The following is a 17,776-nucleotide window of genomic DNA, read 5'->3' as shown; positions in this document are numbered from 1 at the left end:
AATGCCAGAAATTCAGAAAATAAATCTCTCTAGAAAAAATAGAATAGATGTCATTTGGTTAATTCCAATGGTTCAAAAGTTTTCACCTATCACTTTTTAAATACTTCAATTTTGAGGCTCTGACAAGATGACCAATAAACTTAAGGCACAAGGAACTAGGAATAAGCTAAGGTTCCGTAACTTTAATACCAAGAAGATATTCAATAGTAAGATTTTGGAGAAGAAAACATTTTAGAAATAAGAAATTTATAATATTATACTTAGCTTGTGAACACTGGATAAAGAATAAATAAAAATGTGAAAATGAAGTGAAAGTAAGTTAAAATTTAAAGGGATTACAAATAATTTGTATGAATATTACCAGAGATAGTAAGGATGTTTAGCACATATCTTTTAAAAGGGAAAATGTGTAACTGGAAAAGCTCCATTCCTTACAGGATAATACAAGTAGAACGTCAGCTATAAGATCCAGTAGACTTAAGCATCAAGGCCAGAGAGTATAGCAATCAATAGCTTGGCTGCAGGCATTTGGGGCTGCACAACTCTTTGTGGAAAGGGACTGTCCTGTGCTCTGTAGGACATTTAGCATCCCTGGCATGTACCTAATAACCAGGATGGCTCCCCAATCACTGTGATAACCAAAGAATTCCATTAATCACTCCCTTCATGGCTTTCCTCTATGCTCTTTCCCCTGCCTCACCCCACTGGCAACTATTGGCCTAAAGGAAGAACCCGTAGATTACAGAATGACAAAGGGAATGCTCAGAAAGGACTGTTCTAAGTTAAATCTATGCTAAATAATCAAATTATAAAACACCCTATTTGTGATTTTTTAATGTCTATAGAGCACTATCCAACAGAAATATAACATGAGGCACGTGAGTGAAAAAGAAACAAGTGAAATTCATTTTAATGATATATTTTATTTAACCTAATATATCCAAAATTTTATTTTAATATGTAACAAATACAAAAACTATTAATGATATATTGGATATTCTTTCCTTCATACTGAGTCTTTGAAATCTGTGCATATTTTATACACACAACGTATTTCAATTCAGACCAGCCACATTTCCCGTGCTCAGGAGCCACATGTAGCCAGTGGCTACCACACTAGACAGCACATGTCTAGACCAGGGATCGGCAAACTATAGTCCATAGGCCAAATCTGGCCTGCAGCCTAATTTTGTAAATACAACTTTATTGAAATGCAGTCATGCCCATTTGTGTACATATTGTCTATGGCTACTTCCAGGTACAAAGGCAGAGCTGAGTAATTATGACAAAGACTATGACCTGCAAAGCCAGAAATATCTACTCTCTGGCCCTTCACAGAAAAAGTTTGCCAACTGCCAGTCTAGAGCTTGCATGACAAAGAAGATGTGGGAACCCACCTGAAAGAATGACCTGTGAATAGAGAGTGCCTCTGGTTCATTTTTAGGATGAAATTACTGCTTTATCTGCTTCTTACTCCTAAAAATGATCTTAGTAATTTATATTTGTCAATTTCAATCAATCAGCCCTCTTACTCCTAAAAATGATCTTAGCAATGTATATTTGTCAACTTCAATCAGCCATAAAGGCCCTTACCATAAACAGAAGCTGGCCCAGGTCACCCATGGGACGAAGGTGCATGATGTCATATTTATCACACCGATAAGGTATAACCACCTGCGACCCCATGCGTCCTAAAAGAATCAATTAAAAAAGGATCAACACTAACATAACGTGGATATATTATACAATTGTGATTTGGTAAATATTTAAATTCTAATATAGTATGTGAATTGATATTATATTTGACAAAAGGAATATTTTGCCATGCTAAGGATGCCATAGCTTTTCAGAGTCCCTTATTCCCATCTTAATAATTCCTATATAGGAGCATGAGTGTGCTCTTAATGTCACAACAAATAAAAATTACATACATCCAAGATAGGAGTAATTAATAATGCTGTTAAAATGAAGAGAAACATAGCTCATAGCTTCTCATCAGGCAATCCTAATCGGTGGCAATGGAGCATATGAACTCAAGGAACTTTACTTACCAAGGTGGTTGACAACGTATCGGCCCAGGAATCCTGTTGCTCCAAACACAGTGGCCACGACCCCACTGAATGAGGAACGTCCACCTTTCCCATGAGGTATGATGGCATGATGAAGCTGGCGATGCGGTGGGCCATGACACACTGATGTGGCTACTGCAGTAATGGCAGAACCTTAAACAAAACCCCAAAGTATATAACAATGGCAAATATTAATATTTTTAAAACTGTGAACACAAATAGCTCCTTTCCCTAAAAACTTGTAACACTATTTTTCTATCAGTACTTTAGTAATTTAACTATCAAAAGCAATAATAAACACAAAATACTACAACAGAATCCACAGGACATGAGGAAATATATTCCCTACTCTATACAATGTAACTTACCTAAAAAGATAAGTCACATTGTTTAAAAAACACATTAAACAGTCACAAAGTAGGAAAGTACAAGCCTATATGGTGAAAGGAACTGAGAATACGTAATAAAGGAGCACTAAATCACATTACCATGAGGAAGGATTCCTGGATAAAATGTTTTGAGAAAGGTCTTAAAGAGGAAAAAAAGAAAGGACAGAATTCCATGAGAAACACATAACAATGCAGAGGTATAATGTATAAGCCTAGCACAGGGCAACACAAAAGACTCTCCTGGAACAGAATCTGACACTGGTGACTAATGAAAAACAAAGTTGATGATATCGGCTGGAAGCAGAGGATTATTAATACAGAACATTAAAAAAAAAGAATGCAGTTCAATAGTTGAGACTTATAACAAAAACCACTGAATAACATCGCAAATAATGATAAACGGAGTGAAGTGCTTGAGGAAAGATGTTCTGCCTTTTAGAAAGCTTAACAGCAAGAATTTTGTCAAATATCCCACTTCTTTTTCATAGACTGAGGTTCTTGGTACTAGAATGGACCCTCAAAGTTCGTTCACCAATGATTGTATCTTCTCTATAGCATGTGTGCAAAGGAACCATCTGGCTTTTGCCTGAACACCTGCAGAGTTGGAAACTCACTACTTCCCGTAGCGGTCCATTCTGCTTTGAGCCGTAACAGAACGAAAGTTCTACCACAACGGGAATCAGTGACTGCTTCCCAGAAGTTTTTAGTCCTGTGCTCCTCCAGAATGACAAAGAACAAGTCTAATCTCTCTTCTACAATTAAGTGTAGCAATTATATCCCCACTAAATATTTTCTTCTCCAGGTTAAACATTTCCTGTCCTGTCAAATATTCTTCATATGGTAGGAATGTGACTCTCTTTTGGATACACTCCAGTTTTCAAGTCTCTTCTAACTTTTTGGAGTAGAATTTTAGAGTTAGCTCCTCGACTTTCATGTAAGTAAAAACAAAAAGGTTTACAGTGCTAACACACTTCTGCTCCAATCAAGAAACTTTGGAGTTTAGCATTTGTACACTTGAGGAGATCTGAAAGAGACAAACAGGGCTTCCTTTAGAAAATCTGTGTTTGTTTTCTAAGGATGACTTTCCAGTGGTATTCTGCCCAAAAGCCATTTTTCTTCCCTATCCAAAAGTATGGAATTGGAGAAATAGCCTAGCTCACTAATAGTGACAGAAATTAAAAGTAAACATCATAGAACACACACATAATAATAACGAAATAATAACATCATATTAACAGCTAACTTTAAATAGCTCTTAGCAGGTGTCCAGCATTATTCTAAGTGCTTCATAGGTATTATCTTTTTTTAATGCTACCTTTATCACCACCTTATAGATAAGGTTGGTAACTAGCCCAAAGTGCCAGTAAAGATTAAAAGGCAGTCCTGTGAGGTAGGAAAAAAACGCAGAAGGAAACAGAATCTAAAAATCAAAAAAGAAAGTGTTTCAAGAAGAGCATAGTTAACTTTACCAAATGCTGAAAGTGAAGTAGAAAGAGAACAGAGGACCACAGAATCTGGAGGATGTGGATGTAGGTGGCATAAATAAGAGCAATTTTATTGGATTTGTGGGACTGAAAGCCAGACTGGAGTAAACAAAAGAGTGGCTGTGAGGCAAGGAAGTAAGCAGGTGAGGAGTATGGATAATCCTTCTGAGGAACGAGAAATTGGACTAGAGAAACACAAGGACAAGGACAGGTTTGTTTGTTTGTTTTAAATATCTGTTAACATTTTTGTGCTGACGGAAATGACAGGATTTCCACGGTAGAGGGGGGAAAATACCTGATTCCGGAAAGGGAATGAATAGTTGAGAGAGGATGAGATCAAATGCAAAGTGAAGGAACTGGCCACAGAAGAGAGCAGAAGGAGCTTACCCACTGTAATAAGAGAAAAGGCAAAGAATGATCACATATCAACTATTAGAGTTTATGGTGGGAAAATGACTGTTCTCATCTGATTTCCTATAACAATGTAGGAAAATCTACTTGAGATTTGTATGCATGAATTTAACATAAGGCCAGTTAGTTTGGAGTTTTCCCTAGCCCCGTTCTCCATTGCTTAGTGGCAGGCAGCAAACTATGTGGAAAGTTTTGTTTAATCAGGGTCAGTGTTTTTTATGACAGTGGGAGTTGGGCTGGGGAGTTAAGAATGCATAAAAGGGAATGATTAGAATAAGGAAGTGAGGACATAGGATAAGACAGGGAAAAGATGGCAGAGTCAATGAACTGGGAAGAATTACTAGAGTTAAGGAATTAATATGTCAAAGGACTGTTAAGAAGATTAGATGTAAATCTTGGACGCAAGATTAGATTAGACAAAAAGCATTTAGTACATTACCCAGAGCATATTAAGCATTCCATGAATAATAGTTGCTTTTACTTTTATTACTTTGAAATTTCTCAGAAGGTAATGTCACACTAACCTCACATGGCTATTTGTTTTTGTTTTTGTTTTTTTTTTTAATAATTATGGGCCAAGTATTATTCTAGAAACTGTGACTATCACAGTAAAATACAAAACCCTGGCTTCATGAAGCTGACAATTTAAAGGGTTGATGAGAATTAATAATATATGGGCAAGCAGCTGTCACAGTGCCTTGCAAATAGTAGGTGCTCAATAAATATAAATTATTATTCTCTTTGGTTCCAGCATCTCATTCTTCCATTTATTATGACTACTGTTAGAAGAACAATATATTCATTATATTTCTCTGCTTAAAAACCTACATTGGTTTCCTACTGCAACATATTTGCTTGCACAGTGCATTAATTTTTTTAAGTATTTATTTAAAAAATTATATGCATGCTCTACATAGTAGAAATATGATATACACATTGTAAATCATGTATTACTTAGAATAGTGTCTGGCATACAGTTTAAACTACATAAGTGTTAGCTACTGTTACTATAGAAAAGAGTTTTTAGAAGTTCTAATATTATATTTCCATAACTTATTAGGTCCTCTTGCACAACTCCCTTTGGAGACTACCGGTCTAAACTCTGCTTGGCTTTGAAAGGTCTCCACTGTCTGATCCCATCTAACACATTCACCCTCCTTTTCCACTAACCCAGATATACAGGTAGTCATTTCACTGTCTCTTGAATACCTCATGACTCCAGTCTCACTCACTTGTCTTTCCCAGAAGACTTTCCAGATCATAACAGCCCTAAAGAGATCAATGGGAGCACTACAATTCTCCACTCATCTTCCAATCTTCCTTCAGTACCTGAAATGATAATCTTCCCCTTTTATGATTTCCTGTGATATATAATAGTCTTGCCATGCTTAACTATATACAGTTGTCTTACACAGTTCTGTCCTATAGTGTGTGGATTATTTTACATACTAGACTTGCCTCTCCAGAATTTACTCAAAAACCTACTTTACCACATAATAACAGAGAGTGGTTAAGAACACAAGCTATGGTGTCAGAGGAAAGTAGGTTAAAAGAGAAAATTAATTAAAATACCTAGAACTGGATATGGCAGATAGCAGGTACTCAATAAACAGTGATTACTATTCACAATCTACATTATTTCATACAAATGTAATAGTTTAACAAGAACCAGCAAATGCTTTTGCAAAGACATTGTGACTACGAAACTATCCACTGTTAAGTGATGTGCACCACCACCTTCCCAGTGGTATGCAGGAGTTCTAACCACGATGGAAAAAAAAAAAAAAAAAAAGAGGATCCTCTAAACTCCTAATCCTTGCCTTAGACTGAACATCAAACCTATCTGTGATGCTTTTAAAAATTTAAGGTGCAAGAAGCTAATCTCACAAATTCTGATTCAATCGTTCTACAATCAGTCTTAATTTCTATTTTTTATAAAGCTCTACGAGTGATTCTGACATGAGCCAATTCTGAAAGCAAATGATGTTCTGTAAGATTAAAATACACTAAGAAACAAATACAACTTTTGGAGTTTGATTGGAATATATTTGTGGAAGAGTAGAGAGTGAAAGAATAATAATAAAGTATAACCGTATTTCTAATTGCCTGGCTTTTTAGCGAGTGGAAGGGCAAATGTATGTTTCCAATTTGAGGACTGGGAGCAGATCCAATCAGATTAGACAGAAAACAAACAATGCTAACAAATTCTATGATAGCCTTCATTATTCTTCACTTTCCTTTCCACCAAGCTCCTGATTCTTCTCTTCTCAAACATCCTTCTCTCCCCAGACCCCAAGGCACTCGGCCCAACACATTCTACATCCGTAGAGACGCTTTTGGTTAAAAGGATGCTTTTATAAACATTAGCTTATTTAATCTTATCAGAGCCTCCCTGGTATTGTAATATTATCATTTCCATCGTGCCATGAAGAATCTGAATTGAGACCTATTAAGGGTTTGCACAAGGTCATAAACTCAATCCAAGAAAACCTCTCGTCAGTACCCTTTTTTCGCTACCTTACAGATTCCTCCCCCTGACCCATACAAATATTTCTCAGAACCCTAAACCCTTACAACCATATCAGAACTCTGATTCTCTCGATCCCTTACGTACCCCCTGCTTTCTTCTCTTCGCTTCCCACTGCTCAAGATCTTTTGTCCCCTCCCAAGATGTACAATTGAGTATGTAAGCCGGGGAAGTGGAAAGCAAAAGGAGAAACCAGAGGCAGTTCCAGACCTAGAAAAACCAGAGTGCCTAGGAAGTCGGCGTGACCGCTGCAGCACGGCGCCACTCCCAAAACCTTAGATCCCCGTCTCGGAATCCCGATCAGGGGTCGCCGTTCCCGGGGACACTTACGTGACATTGGCAGACGCCGGACAACCCGGGATTGCGCAGCGGCTGCCATCTTCTCCCACAATTCCCCGCGCCGGCACGCCTGACTGACTACGGCTGCTAAGCTGGGTCAAAATTTATCTTCCACGCCTGTTTGCGCAGACGCTAACCAGGAGGAAAAGAGTTTCGGGTAGCCTGGTGGTTAAGAAGACAGCTGGGAGAAGAGAGGGGACAGAAGAAGAAGGAGAGGGGGAAGAAAGAAAGCGAAAAGAATTTGGCTGTTGGAGTCTCAGATCTGGAATAGGCTGTAAAGATGTCCCTTTGTTTATAATCTCTAATTACCGAGGAACCTGAAGTTCAGAGTTAACCAGTGACTGACTCGGAACATGCAAAATGGCAAGACCCCGGTAGAAGACCTCCGCTTTCCTGACTCTCAGTTTCCTGTTCCTTGAAAATGTCCGCTAAGGCCGCTCTGGTGAGGCCGGGGGAAGAAGGAGGCGTAGCCCCCTGCGCTCGGGAGGTCCAGGGCCCAGAAGAGAGAAAAAGGGAGACAAGGACGAGGGGAAAAGTGGAGAGGAGAAACCGAAATGAGGGTGTGTCCCAAGTGAATAAATGTACGTCGAGCCCGCCAAGCACATTCTCTCCTAGGGGCCTTTGCGCTTGCTGATGGCGTTTCCTGGAATGCTCGCTCAGGTATCTGCACCAGCTCAAGTCTCTGCTCAAAAGTGACCTCTTCGGAGAAAACAACTCTGACCATCCTATCCAAGGTGGTAATCATTCCACCAATTTTTGGTCTAAGTTTATATACCAAAGCACTTATCACCCCCTGGCATATGAATCCAGGAGTTCTTAACCGGGAGTGTGATTCATGAGTGGGCTTCAGGAAATCTGTGAACTTCCTGAAATGTTATGTAAAATTTAGTGACCGTGTGTGCCATCTGACCATCTGTCTAAGGGGAACCTGCAGATGGCTCTCCCTAGCGGAGTCTTTGTAATTTTTTCTTTAACTATGGACACCTTTGAGAATCTGCATTGTTCTACAAAGAGCCATCTGGAGACTGAGGATATTCCAGGTTAGACTAAGTACTTGGATTTTAAAATACTTTATTATGGTCAACCTCTCCAGATTCCTGGGTAAGAGACAGCAACCAGTGATCCTGTGAAACACACCTTGGGCTTATCAGAAAAACCACCTGGTTTGGGGAGGGCGGGTTCTTTCTAGTTGGTAATCCTTCTAGTGCCTTGTTTTTTCATGAAAAGTATGTGTTTCTGGGATAGACAAAAAGGCCTGAGGTTCGTAGGGATGTAGGAGTTGCTTTATTACTAGGCTTGAAATCTTGGCTGTTTCCTCTCTTTCTTAACCCTACCGTTTACTGAAGTGTCACCTACCAAATTGAATTTCAAGACAAGAGAAATCTTTGAATTTCACCAGAGAAGCTTAATAATGCTACTCTGTCGTATTTCTTGGCTTCATCCTATGTTCATTTAACACAGTTTGCTAATACTTGATTCTGGGACCAATACGGATAGTAACATACTTTCCGGGTTGGGATTGACAGACCCTGACGGTTACCAGCAACCTTGGAACTCCTGTATAACATTGCCAATTATGTTATTTAAAATCTCTAAGTTAAACACTGCCTCATATTCTCAATTTTAGTTTCAAGGTTGCACGGTGTAAATGAAAGAACACTGATTTTTTTTTTTTTTTTTAAGAGACGAGGTCTAACTATTGCCCAGGCTGCTCTCAAATTCCTGGGCTCAAGACCTCCTCTCACCTTGGCCTCCAAAATTGCTGGGATTACAGTCATCAGTCACTGTGCCCAGCTGAAAGAACACTGATTTTTAACACCCAGAATACTAGATTCCATTCCCAGTTTTATCAGCTATTAGCTGTGACCTGGACAAGCTCCTACACCTGTCTAACAGGGTAGATAAAACCTACCTGGTACCTCAAAAGGTTACTACGAGAATTGGGTGACATAATGGATGCAAAGACGCTTTGTCATCTGCAAAGTACTGTATGTAGGTCCATGCAGTGCTATTCAAATACCACTGAAGAATCAAAATCATAGGATGTTAAGCTGGAAGAGATCTTAGGAGCTCAGCAAGCCCCATTTGTTTATTTTAAAGATGAAGAGGCCGGGCACAGTGGATCATGCCTGTAATCCCAGCGCTTTGAGAGGCTGAGGCTGGTGGATCACTTGAGGTCAGGAGTTTGAGACCAGCCTGACCAACGTGATGAAACCCGGCCTCTACTGAAAATACAAAAATTAGCTGGGTGTGGTGGCGGGTACCTGTAATCCCAGCTACTTGGGAGGCTGAGGCACGAGAATCACTTGAACCTGGGAGACGGAGGTTGCAGTGAGCCAAGATCTTGCCACTGTACTCCAGCCTGGGTGACAGAGTTGAGACTCCATTTCAAAGAAAAAGAAAGAAAATGAGATATATTAACCAATATATTTGATTAGTAGGTGCACTTTATGTGAAAAGAATACAAGAGCTCTTTTGAGACCTAATATAAAAGATCATCAATGGATAAATAACTTTTTTTTTTTAAAGTCTCACTCTGTCGCCCAGGCTAGAGTGCAATGGCGTGATCTCTGCTCACTGCAACTTCTGCCACCTGGGTTCAAGTGATTCTCCTGCCTTAGTCTCCCAAGTAGCTGGGATTACAAGCATTTACCACCATGCCTGACTAATTTTTTGCATTTTTAGTAGAGACAAGGTTTTGCCTTGTTGGCCAGGCTGGTCTTGGACTCCTGACCTCTAGTGATCCGCCCGCTTCTGCTTCTCAAAGTGCTGGAATTACAGACGTAAACCACTGGAACGGGCAATAAATAACCTTTTTGAAGGAAGCCTGTGATAAACCAGCCACTTTTGAATCTCTTGCAGTTTTCATCATTATCTTGTGGCCTTGCTTGGAAGTTCTTTTTGCTTCATGGAAACTACATATTAGTCCTGTGTTTCATTATTAGTTACAGAATAGCTGAGGTAACATTTCCACAGAGAATGTAGTAATAAAGACCACCCTCATCCCACTCCACCCCAAGCAAAGAAAGAGTAGCTAACCAATTGCCTCATGGTCTGATTTTTCCTACTACAGCTTCTCAGGTCAGGCATTGCAAAAGATAAATTAGTTCATTGTATCTCTGAGCACCTAAGACAAATTATAACCCAGAGTGGTCAGTTTAGGCAAAATATCCTAAAAAAAAAAATATATATATATATATATATATATATTAACAAAAGGCAAGATGCTTATAAATAAGAAGAGTCCTGGTTGGATTTGACAAAATAAAGTGATTCCGTGGGATTTGCATAAAATTTAGACTCTCAATTCTTTTATTTCTGATTCTCCCCTGTGGTGCTCTACATTTGTTAATATGTGATAATTATTCTGCTGTTTTAAGTGGAATCCATTGGCAAAATGTCCCCCTCCTGTATTTCTCCTGCCTATATTAAACACTCTAAAGCAGGGGTCCCCAAACCCCAGGCCATGGACCGGTGATCTGCTAGGAACCTGGCCACACAGCAGGTGAGTGGTGGGCAAGTGAGCAAAGCTGAGGTCCACCTTCTGCCATTAGATTCTCGTAGGAGCTTGAACCCTATTGTGAAAGTGCAGGTTGTGCACTCCTTATGAGAATCTAGTGCCTGAGGATCTGTCAGTGTCTCCCATCACCCCCAGATGAGACCATCTAGTTGCAGGAAATCAGAGCTCCCACAGATTCTACATCATGGCATAATGATAGAAATAAAGTGCACAGCAGATGTAATGTGCTTGAATCATCCAGAAACCATTCTCCCACCCCGCTCCCATCCGTGGAAAAATTGTCTTCCATAACACTGGTCCCTAGTGTGAAAAAGTTTGGGGACCACTGCTCTAAAAAGATAATTAATCAGAATAAAGCCCAGTCCTTCCAAACTAAACATGAGCACCTTGGAGCATGTCTTCACCCCTCCTCTTTGTCTTTTTGACCACTCATTTTCTGGTAGCCTCACCACTGTTGCTATAGAAACAGTGATAGCACCAATTGTGATTCTGATGTCACTCTCCAGTCCCAGCAAGGGGGAGGTACATGTAAGGCCACAGAAGGAAACAAGATCTTGAGCTGAGCAAGAACATCCCAGCATCTTCACTGACTTTAAAAGTATATTCTGGAGTCTTCTGTGGTTCACTATTCAAGTGCTACAGAGGTAGGAAATCTTACTGGACTGATAAAACAGCCTATTTTCTGATCCTCTGTGGTTGGAAGGAAGAATTCAGTGACAAGTGATAGGCAACTTTTTATGTTCAACCCACCCTTGTTCTTCTGTCAATCCAATTTTGTTTTTTTGTTTTTTTGGTTTTTTTTTTGAGATGGAGTCTTGCTCTGTTGCCCAGGCTGGAGTGCAGTGGCGCAATCTTGGCTCACTGCAACTTCCACCTCCTGGGTTCAAGTGATTTTCCTGCCTTAGACTCCCAAGTAGCTGGGATTACAGGCATACACTATGTCACCTTGTCACCTGGCTTTTTTTTTTTTTTGAGACAGAGTCTCACTCTGTCACCAGGTGCCAGGCTGGAGTGCAATGGCGCGACCTCAGCTCACTGCAACCTCCGCCTCCCGGGTTCAAGCAATTCTCCTGCCTCAGCCTCCCCAGTAGCTGGGACTACAGGTGTGTGCCACCACGCCCAGCTATTTTTTTGTGTATTTTTAGTAGGGACGGGGCTTCACCATGTTGGCCAGGATGGTCTCCATCTCTTGACCTCGTGATCCGCCCGCCTCAGCCTCCCAAAGTGCTGGGATTACAGGCGTGAGCCACTGCACCTGGCCATTTTTTGTATTTTTAATAGAGACAGTGTTTCGCCATGTTGAGTAGGCTGATCTCGAACTCCTGACCTTAAGTGATCTGCCCAACTCAGCCTCCCAAAGTACCAGAATTATAGGTGTGAGCCACCGTGCCTAGCATGCTCAGACAATTCTAATCTTACTCTGGAAATAAATAAACCTCTCCTTCAGCAGCCTTAAAGTCAAACGTACCATCTTTGCTGCTGACATTGTGATCTTTTTATAGATTGGACAAGATCTCCTCAGCCATCCTTTTGGAGACATGAGGGGTCTTACTTCCTGCTTCCCCATTTGATAGAGTAGAAGCTTGGCTACATACTGACTTTTCCTATTCATCATGTGGCCATTCCTAAAGTTATTTTCTTTCCAGTGCCCCAAGAGCAAAAGAGAATTGGTATAGCCCTGATTCTAATTCTCATGCACTTGAAGCCTTGGTTAGACAACAGAGAACTGGGAAAGGTCAGGATATGTATAGCTGTGTAGTGAAAGTATATCTGTACTAACAGGGGCTAGAGAAAGAAGATACTACTTAGGGAATGCGAAAATAAAGAAGTTCCACTGGAAAGCTTAACAATGAGTGGTGCCATTGAGACACACACACGCATACACGCATTCACCCTAATCTTTATTTAAACAATCGATTGAAACTGATTTAATCAGCAACCAGGTTTATTGAGCTTCTATGATGTAGCAGGTACTTACAGAAAGAAGGCAGTAAAATAGGATGGATATAAGAAACATATTCTTCCCTCTCAAAACTAGTAATCAAACCTGGTTGAATAAACCTCAAACTTGATCAAGTATGTAGCAACCCTGCAAGAACTTTACTTATACTTTCTGCAATCTGAATTTTTCCATGAGTTTAGGAACCTTGGGTAAACAGGAACTTCTCGCTTAAAATGGATACAGGAGAAAAATGCCTTAGATAGAGCTGTCTAGGATACAACCACCATGACCAAGCCCCTATGTTGCTTATGCCCTTCCTGACAGGCATTCAGATTTGCACTCCTCAACTTGAAGTAATCATCACGTTGACATTTTTGAGGAACATTTTAGTCCAATCTTTCTATTGCCCATGGGAAAATTTAACTGCTGCCAGAATGTAAGCAGGGCTGGAATATCTAAAGAAATATTCTAGCATTTCCTTTCTGAGCCTCAATATCCTAATCTATAAGATGAGAGTGTTAGAAAACATGGCTTCTATGGTCCATTTATCATTAATTTGATAGATAACACAAAGTATCATTTTCTTTAACTCCAGGATGTTATTTATCATTTTTTTAACTTACAGTAATTTATGAATCCATTCACTGACTTCATTAAACTCTTTAGCTCTTCCTTTTTTTCCACTTCATTATGAGAAACATTGATTTAGAAATCTGAATGTCGTTACCATTAATAAGTATTAAAGTACCTCTTTATAGATGCTATCATCTGTAAAGACAATTAGGAAGTTTTAAAAGTCCAAAACAAGCTTCACAATGCAGATAAATACACACATAGGACCTAGAAAATAGAATAAAAGATGTTAGAACATAAGTAAGTGAAGTGTTTGCTGAATATATTTGACTAGTAGGTTCTCTTTCTGTGAAAAAAATACAAAAGCACTTTTGAGATGTTGATTTATTTGTACTAGTGGAATAGGAAGGTCTGTTAGTAAATCATGACTAAGTCTCTGGAGTGAATGTATCTCCCAAAGGAGTTGAGCTTCAAGAAGTCTTGAATATATGAATTACCACCATAGTAAATTTGAGCAAGCCATCTCTTTTTTGTTCTTGGATTCTCCAATTCGAAAGAAAAAATGAGCTATCTGAAAATGGGCAGATTGTGCATATTCATTCTTCCAGCAGATAATTATTACGCTCCAATTTTAAGATACTAGCTACTATGAGGGATACCAAGATGAAGAGGAAAATGTCTCTCCCCTTATGAAGTCACCCAGTAAAGAAGATGAAATATATGGGAGCAATTAAAATACAAGATAGAATGTACATGTTGAAAAAACATATGATAGAAACCTCAATGAGGGAGCAATCACATTCACTAGGTATCTAGAAAATATTTCATGGATAGGGTAGCCCTTGCTTGACCTGGGCTAAAAAGTAAGGGTAAATTTAGAGAGCCATTTCTGGGGTGCTGGGTGGATATTCAGCAAGAGAGTACAGTGCTCTAATGTCTTCCACTGAAATGTCTTAGTAGAATTAGAACAAGGAAGTTAATTAATCTGAAAGATATCTATGAATTCCCCCTCATAACTTGAAAGTGTGTATTTGTAGTCCTCAAAGATGCTTGTGAAATGTTTTGAGTTCCATAAATTTAGGGTACCTATTCATTCCAGCTATTTTTCTTCCAGCTTCTTATTCAAGCAAGTTTAAAATTAAGCTGAAAATGTTTAGTGTCTTAATTGTTTAAAAAGACTGTATGTCAATGATTTGAAAGTGAGGAATAGCAATAGTCATTTAAGAAGTCATTGGTCCAAAAGTGGAACCGTTTTTGTCATCTGGGAACTGCTAGAATGCACCAAGAATAAGATGTGCACTCATGAAATTTGAGCGTCATTTTGAGCTCATTACTTAAATGCACATGTGAAAAATACTAAATAGGTCAAAATCATTATTTGGTAATAAGAGCAATAAGTTTCATCTGTAAAACTTGTCATTTTTATCTGTGTCTTTCCATTGCAGATTCCTTATATTACATGGCAGGAGGGGGGATAAACTGAGGGATGCTGAAAACATCAATAAATTAATCAAGAGTTTTCCTCATATCTCAGAACCTATCGTGAGTAAGAGTAAGTGATCGCATAATTTCCATACTTTTTGTGCACAATTTTCAGCATTATAATTGTATATAGCTTAAATAAGGAAATGTATCCTATTGATTTTGTCACACTTTTCTGTTAGAAGTAACTCATTTGGATGAAATATAAAATGAAGATTAAGAGATTGTGTTTCTGGCTCTCACTAGTACATCAATAATCTAGAACAGCCTGCTTCCGAGTCTTCCAATTCTTTGGCCAAATCATAATACCATTCATTATTTTCTTTATAGTAATGATGCCAGCATAAGAATATTTATATGTAAGTATATGTAATAGTGATATAAGCCTAAAAATATTTATATGTATATATGTTTATGCAGAGGACGTTACAGGGTTTAACCTCATAGACATTAACAACTTCCTTGTTAAGGTAACAAAACATTAAAATAAGATACCAAGAAAAATTAGAAATGGGGCTGGGCAGGGTGGCCCACACCTGCAATCCCAGCACTTTGGGAGGCCAAGGCAGGTAGATCACTTGAGGCCAGGAGTTCAAGACCAGTGTGGCCAGCATGGTGAAACACTATCCCTACTAAAAATACAAAAACTAGCCAAGTGTGGTGTGCCTGGTGTAGTCCCAGCTACTTGGGAGGCTGAGGCAGGTAATTATCACATTGACATTTTTGAGGAACATTTTAACCCGATCCTTCTATTGGCCATGGGAAAATTTCACAGCTTCCAGGATGTTAGCAGTGCTGGAATATCTAAAGGAATTAGATATTCCCTTGGGAGGCGGAGGTTGTGGTGAGCAACCTGGGAGGCAAATGTTTCAGTGAGCCAAGATCGCACCAGTGCTGTCCAACCTGGGCAACAGAGTGGGACTTTGTCTCAAAAAATAAAAGAAAGGTAGAAAATCTGAAAGAAATGGGTAAATAATTTTCTGGACATAGCCAGTGTTTCTCACAGAGTCTCTCCAGATAAGCCCTGGTGTAGAAATTCTCAATTCTTGATGTATATTAGAATCACCCAGGGAGCATTTAAGAATTTTAAGAATGCCTAAGTGTCCCCAACTAAAACCATTGAAATAAGATTTTCAGGGGGATGGTAACTTGGATTCAGTATCTTTACACAGTTCTCTTGGTGATTCTCATGTCTAATTAGAGTGGAGGATCCACTGTTTACCTAAGGAATCCATTGTATTTGGATACCTGGAAGATTAAAATAAACTGCTTCCTTAGCTCAGTAATCTGAGGTAGTGATTTCTGTGTGAAAACAGGTGCAAATTATTGTGAGAGCAAAGAATAAGTAGCTCTTAAAAGATCTTGTATTTTCTTTGTAATGATTATCTGAAATATCCTGTATAACAAAAATGACATATCCACTTATATAAGTTTCAATCATGTATTTAATCTTTCATTGATCTGTGCTGGTTTTATTTTGAGGGAGGATGTCTATCCTCAACACAGTCTGAAGTCATTTAAAACAAATATTTCCAGTTAACCAGATGTTCATGCCTTAATATTGCTTCATTTATTTCAAGCAATTCTTCATAAAACACAGTTGTACTATAAAAAATTAGGATAAGCTGTTGGGCTTGATTACAACAGTATTTTAAACCAGTATTTTGTTGGAATTAAAATACAGAGATTTTCTGTTTTGTAAAGATGTTTGAGGCATTGGGGAGGAGAAATGGTGTAGCTATTCTACCTTGATAATCGAGAAGCATAGGCCTGAGCAGAATTTTTTTGTTTTTAAATTTTTTAATGGCAACTGAGCCTAGGGGATGAAGAGGGAAGGAGGGATAAGCTGAGCAAAGTTTTTAATATAAGAAGGAAAACTTCAATGTGAAAGCCTGGGAATGGAAGTCTGGCATAGAAAAAGAGGGCAAGATTCTCATAATTTTAGATGCTCAGTAGATAACTCTAAGTCATGATAGTTGGCCATGTTTTCAAAGACTACCAAGTAAGGAGTGCATAGAATAGGTACTGTATCGATCAATGAAAGCAGCAGGTATAAGCAATTCGTTTAAGAAAAATGACTGCAAATGTAAAAAGAGAGAAATAGTAGCAAGAGGGAAGCTTGGGGTGGAATAAGACAATTAAAATGGATCTCAGTTTTCTGGTTTAGAAGACCAGGTAAATGGTGGTGCTATTACCGAGATTAGGGAATGGAGCAAAGTATTGGGAAGGCTGTGAACGAATTCACTTCAGCAAGGAAATCACTGCATCCATGGACAAGGGCCCGTTGGATGGCACACATGACGTCTCTTTTGTCCTGACTGATATTCAGAAATTCCACTGAACCATAGAGGCTGAGAATTCCCCCAGGATCCTTGGCTAATGAGGAGGGTTTGATCTTTAGTAAGAGAGACACCAGACTTACTGCTAGTATAGTAAGTTACAGCTTTAGAAATTAGTTAAACATAAAACATCTTTTACTTAAAAGCTAAGTTGGTAGGGCAAGAACTACCAACAAGGGAGCAGTAAATTAATTCTATTTTGGTCACATTGAGTTTTGAATGTCTACTGAAAATCCAGTCGGTGCAGGGGGAGGGTCATCTAGCAAGGACACAAAGGGGTGGGACATGCCTGCTAGGTTCATTCATTTAACAAAGATGTGTTAAGCACCTGTAGCAGATACCAGGCACTAGCTTCATTAGAGGTGCAAATATGTTTAAGAAATCTTCCTTCCATTGAGAGCTGAGGATGAAGATATACAGAGTGGAGTGGGTCCAAAGTGGCTGTTGGGGAAGGTCTCTATTGAAGGCATTGTTCATATTTCCCATGCCTTAGCCGTGATCACCATGTTTCTTCTCACTTTTATATAATCTGCCCTTTTGATGATTCTTTTTTATTTTTATTTTTCCTTCTTCCAGATGTCAGATAAGGTTGACTGGTTACAAAGTCAAAATGGAGTATGCAAAGTTGATGTCTATTCTCCTGGAGACAGCCAAGCCCAGGACTGGAAAATGGTAAGGGTCAGCCTCTTGATAAACACTAG

At 39.1% G+C, this 17,776-nt stretch overlaps 2 protein-coding genes across 5 annotated transcripts in view; one reads left to right on the top strand and one right to left on the bottom strand.

Moving 5' to 3' along the window:
• The window catches only part of NDUFA9 (NADH:ubiquinone oxidoreductase subunit A9), a 31,356-nt gene extending 24,040 nt beyond the window's left edge, over nt 1-7,316 (bottom strand). Inside the window, exons 1-3 of the mRNA XM_032255951.1 lie at nt 7,211-7,316; nt 2,052-2,222; nt 1,594-1,691 (exon numbers count right to left, since the gene is read on the bottom strand). Coding sequence (XP_032111842.1) covers nt 1,594-1,691; nt 2,052-2,222; nt 7,211-7,259 — 318 coding nt within the window. The 5' untranslated portion in view covers nt 7,260-7,316. The remainder of the gene's footprint in view (nt 1-1,593; nt 1,692-2,051; nt 2,223-7,210) is intronic.
• Nucleotides 7,317-7,335: 19 nt separating this feature from the next.
• The window catches only part of AKAP3 (A-kinase anchoring protein 3), a 37,336-nt gene continuing 26,895 nt past the window's right edge, over nt 7,336-17,776 (top strand). The window contains exons 1-3 of one of the 4 annotated variants that reach the window (XM_032255946.1): nt 7,336-7,953; nt 14,700-14,806; nt 17,652-17,747. In XM_032255946.1, the coding sequence (XP_032111837.1) occupies nt 17,652-17,747 (96 nt within the window). In that variant the 5' untranslated portion in view covers nt 7,336-7,953; nt 14,700-14,806. The other 3 variants (XM_032255948.1, XM_032255949.1, XM_032255947.1) reach the window with 3 other exon arrangements.

Source organism: Sapajus apella, unplaced genomic scaffold (genome assembly GCF_009761245.1).
Source record: "Sapajus apella isolate SASKATOON/1434 unplaced genomic scaffold, GSC_monkey_1.0 scaffold92, whole genome shotgun sequence".
NCBI classification, from domain to species: domain Eukaryota; kingdom Metazoa; phylum Chordata; class Mammalia; order Primates; family Cebidae; genus Sapajus; species Sapajus apella.
Note: the sequence above shows the minus strand (reverse complement) of the source record. Positions and strands in the feature narration are given on the sequence as shown.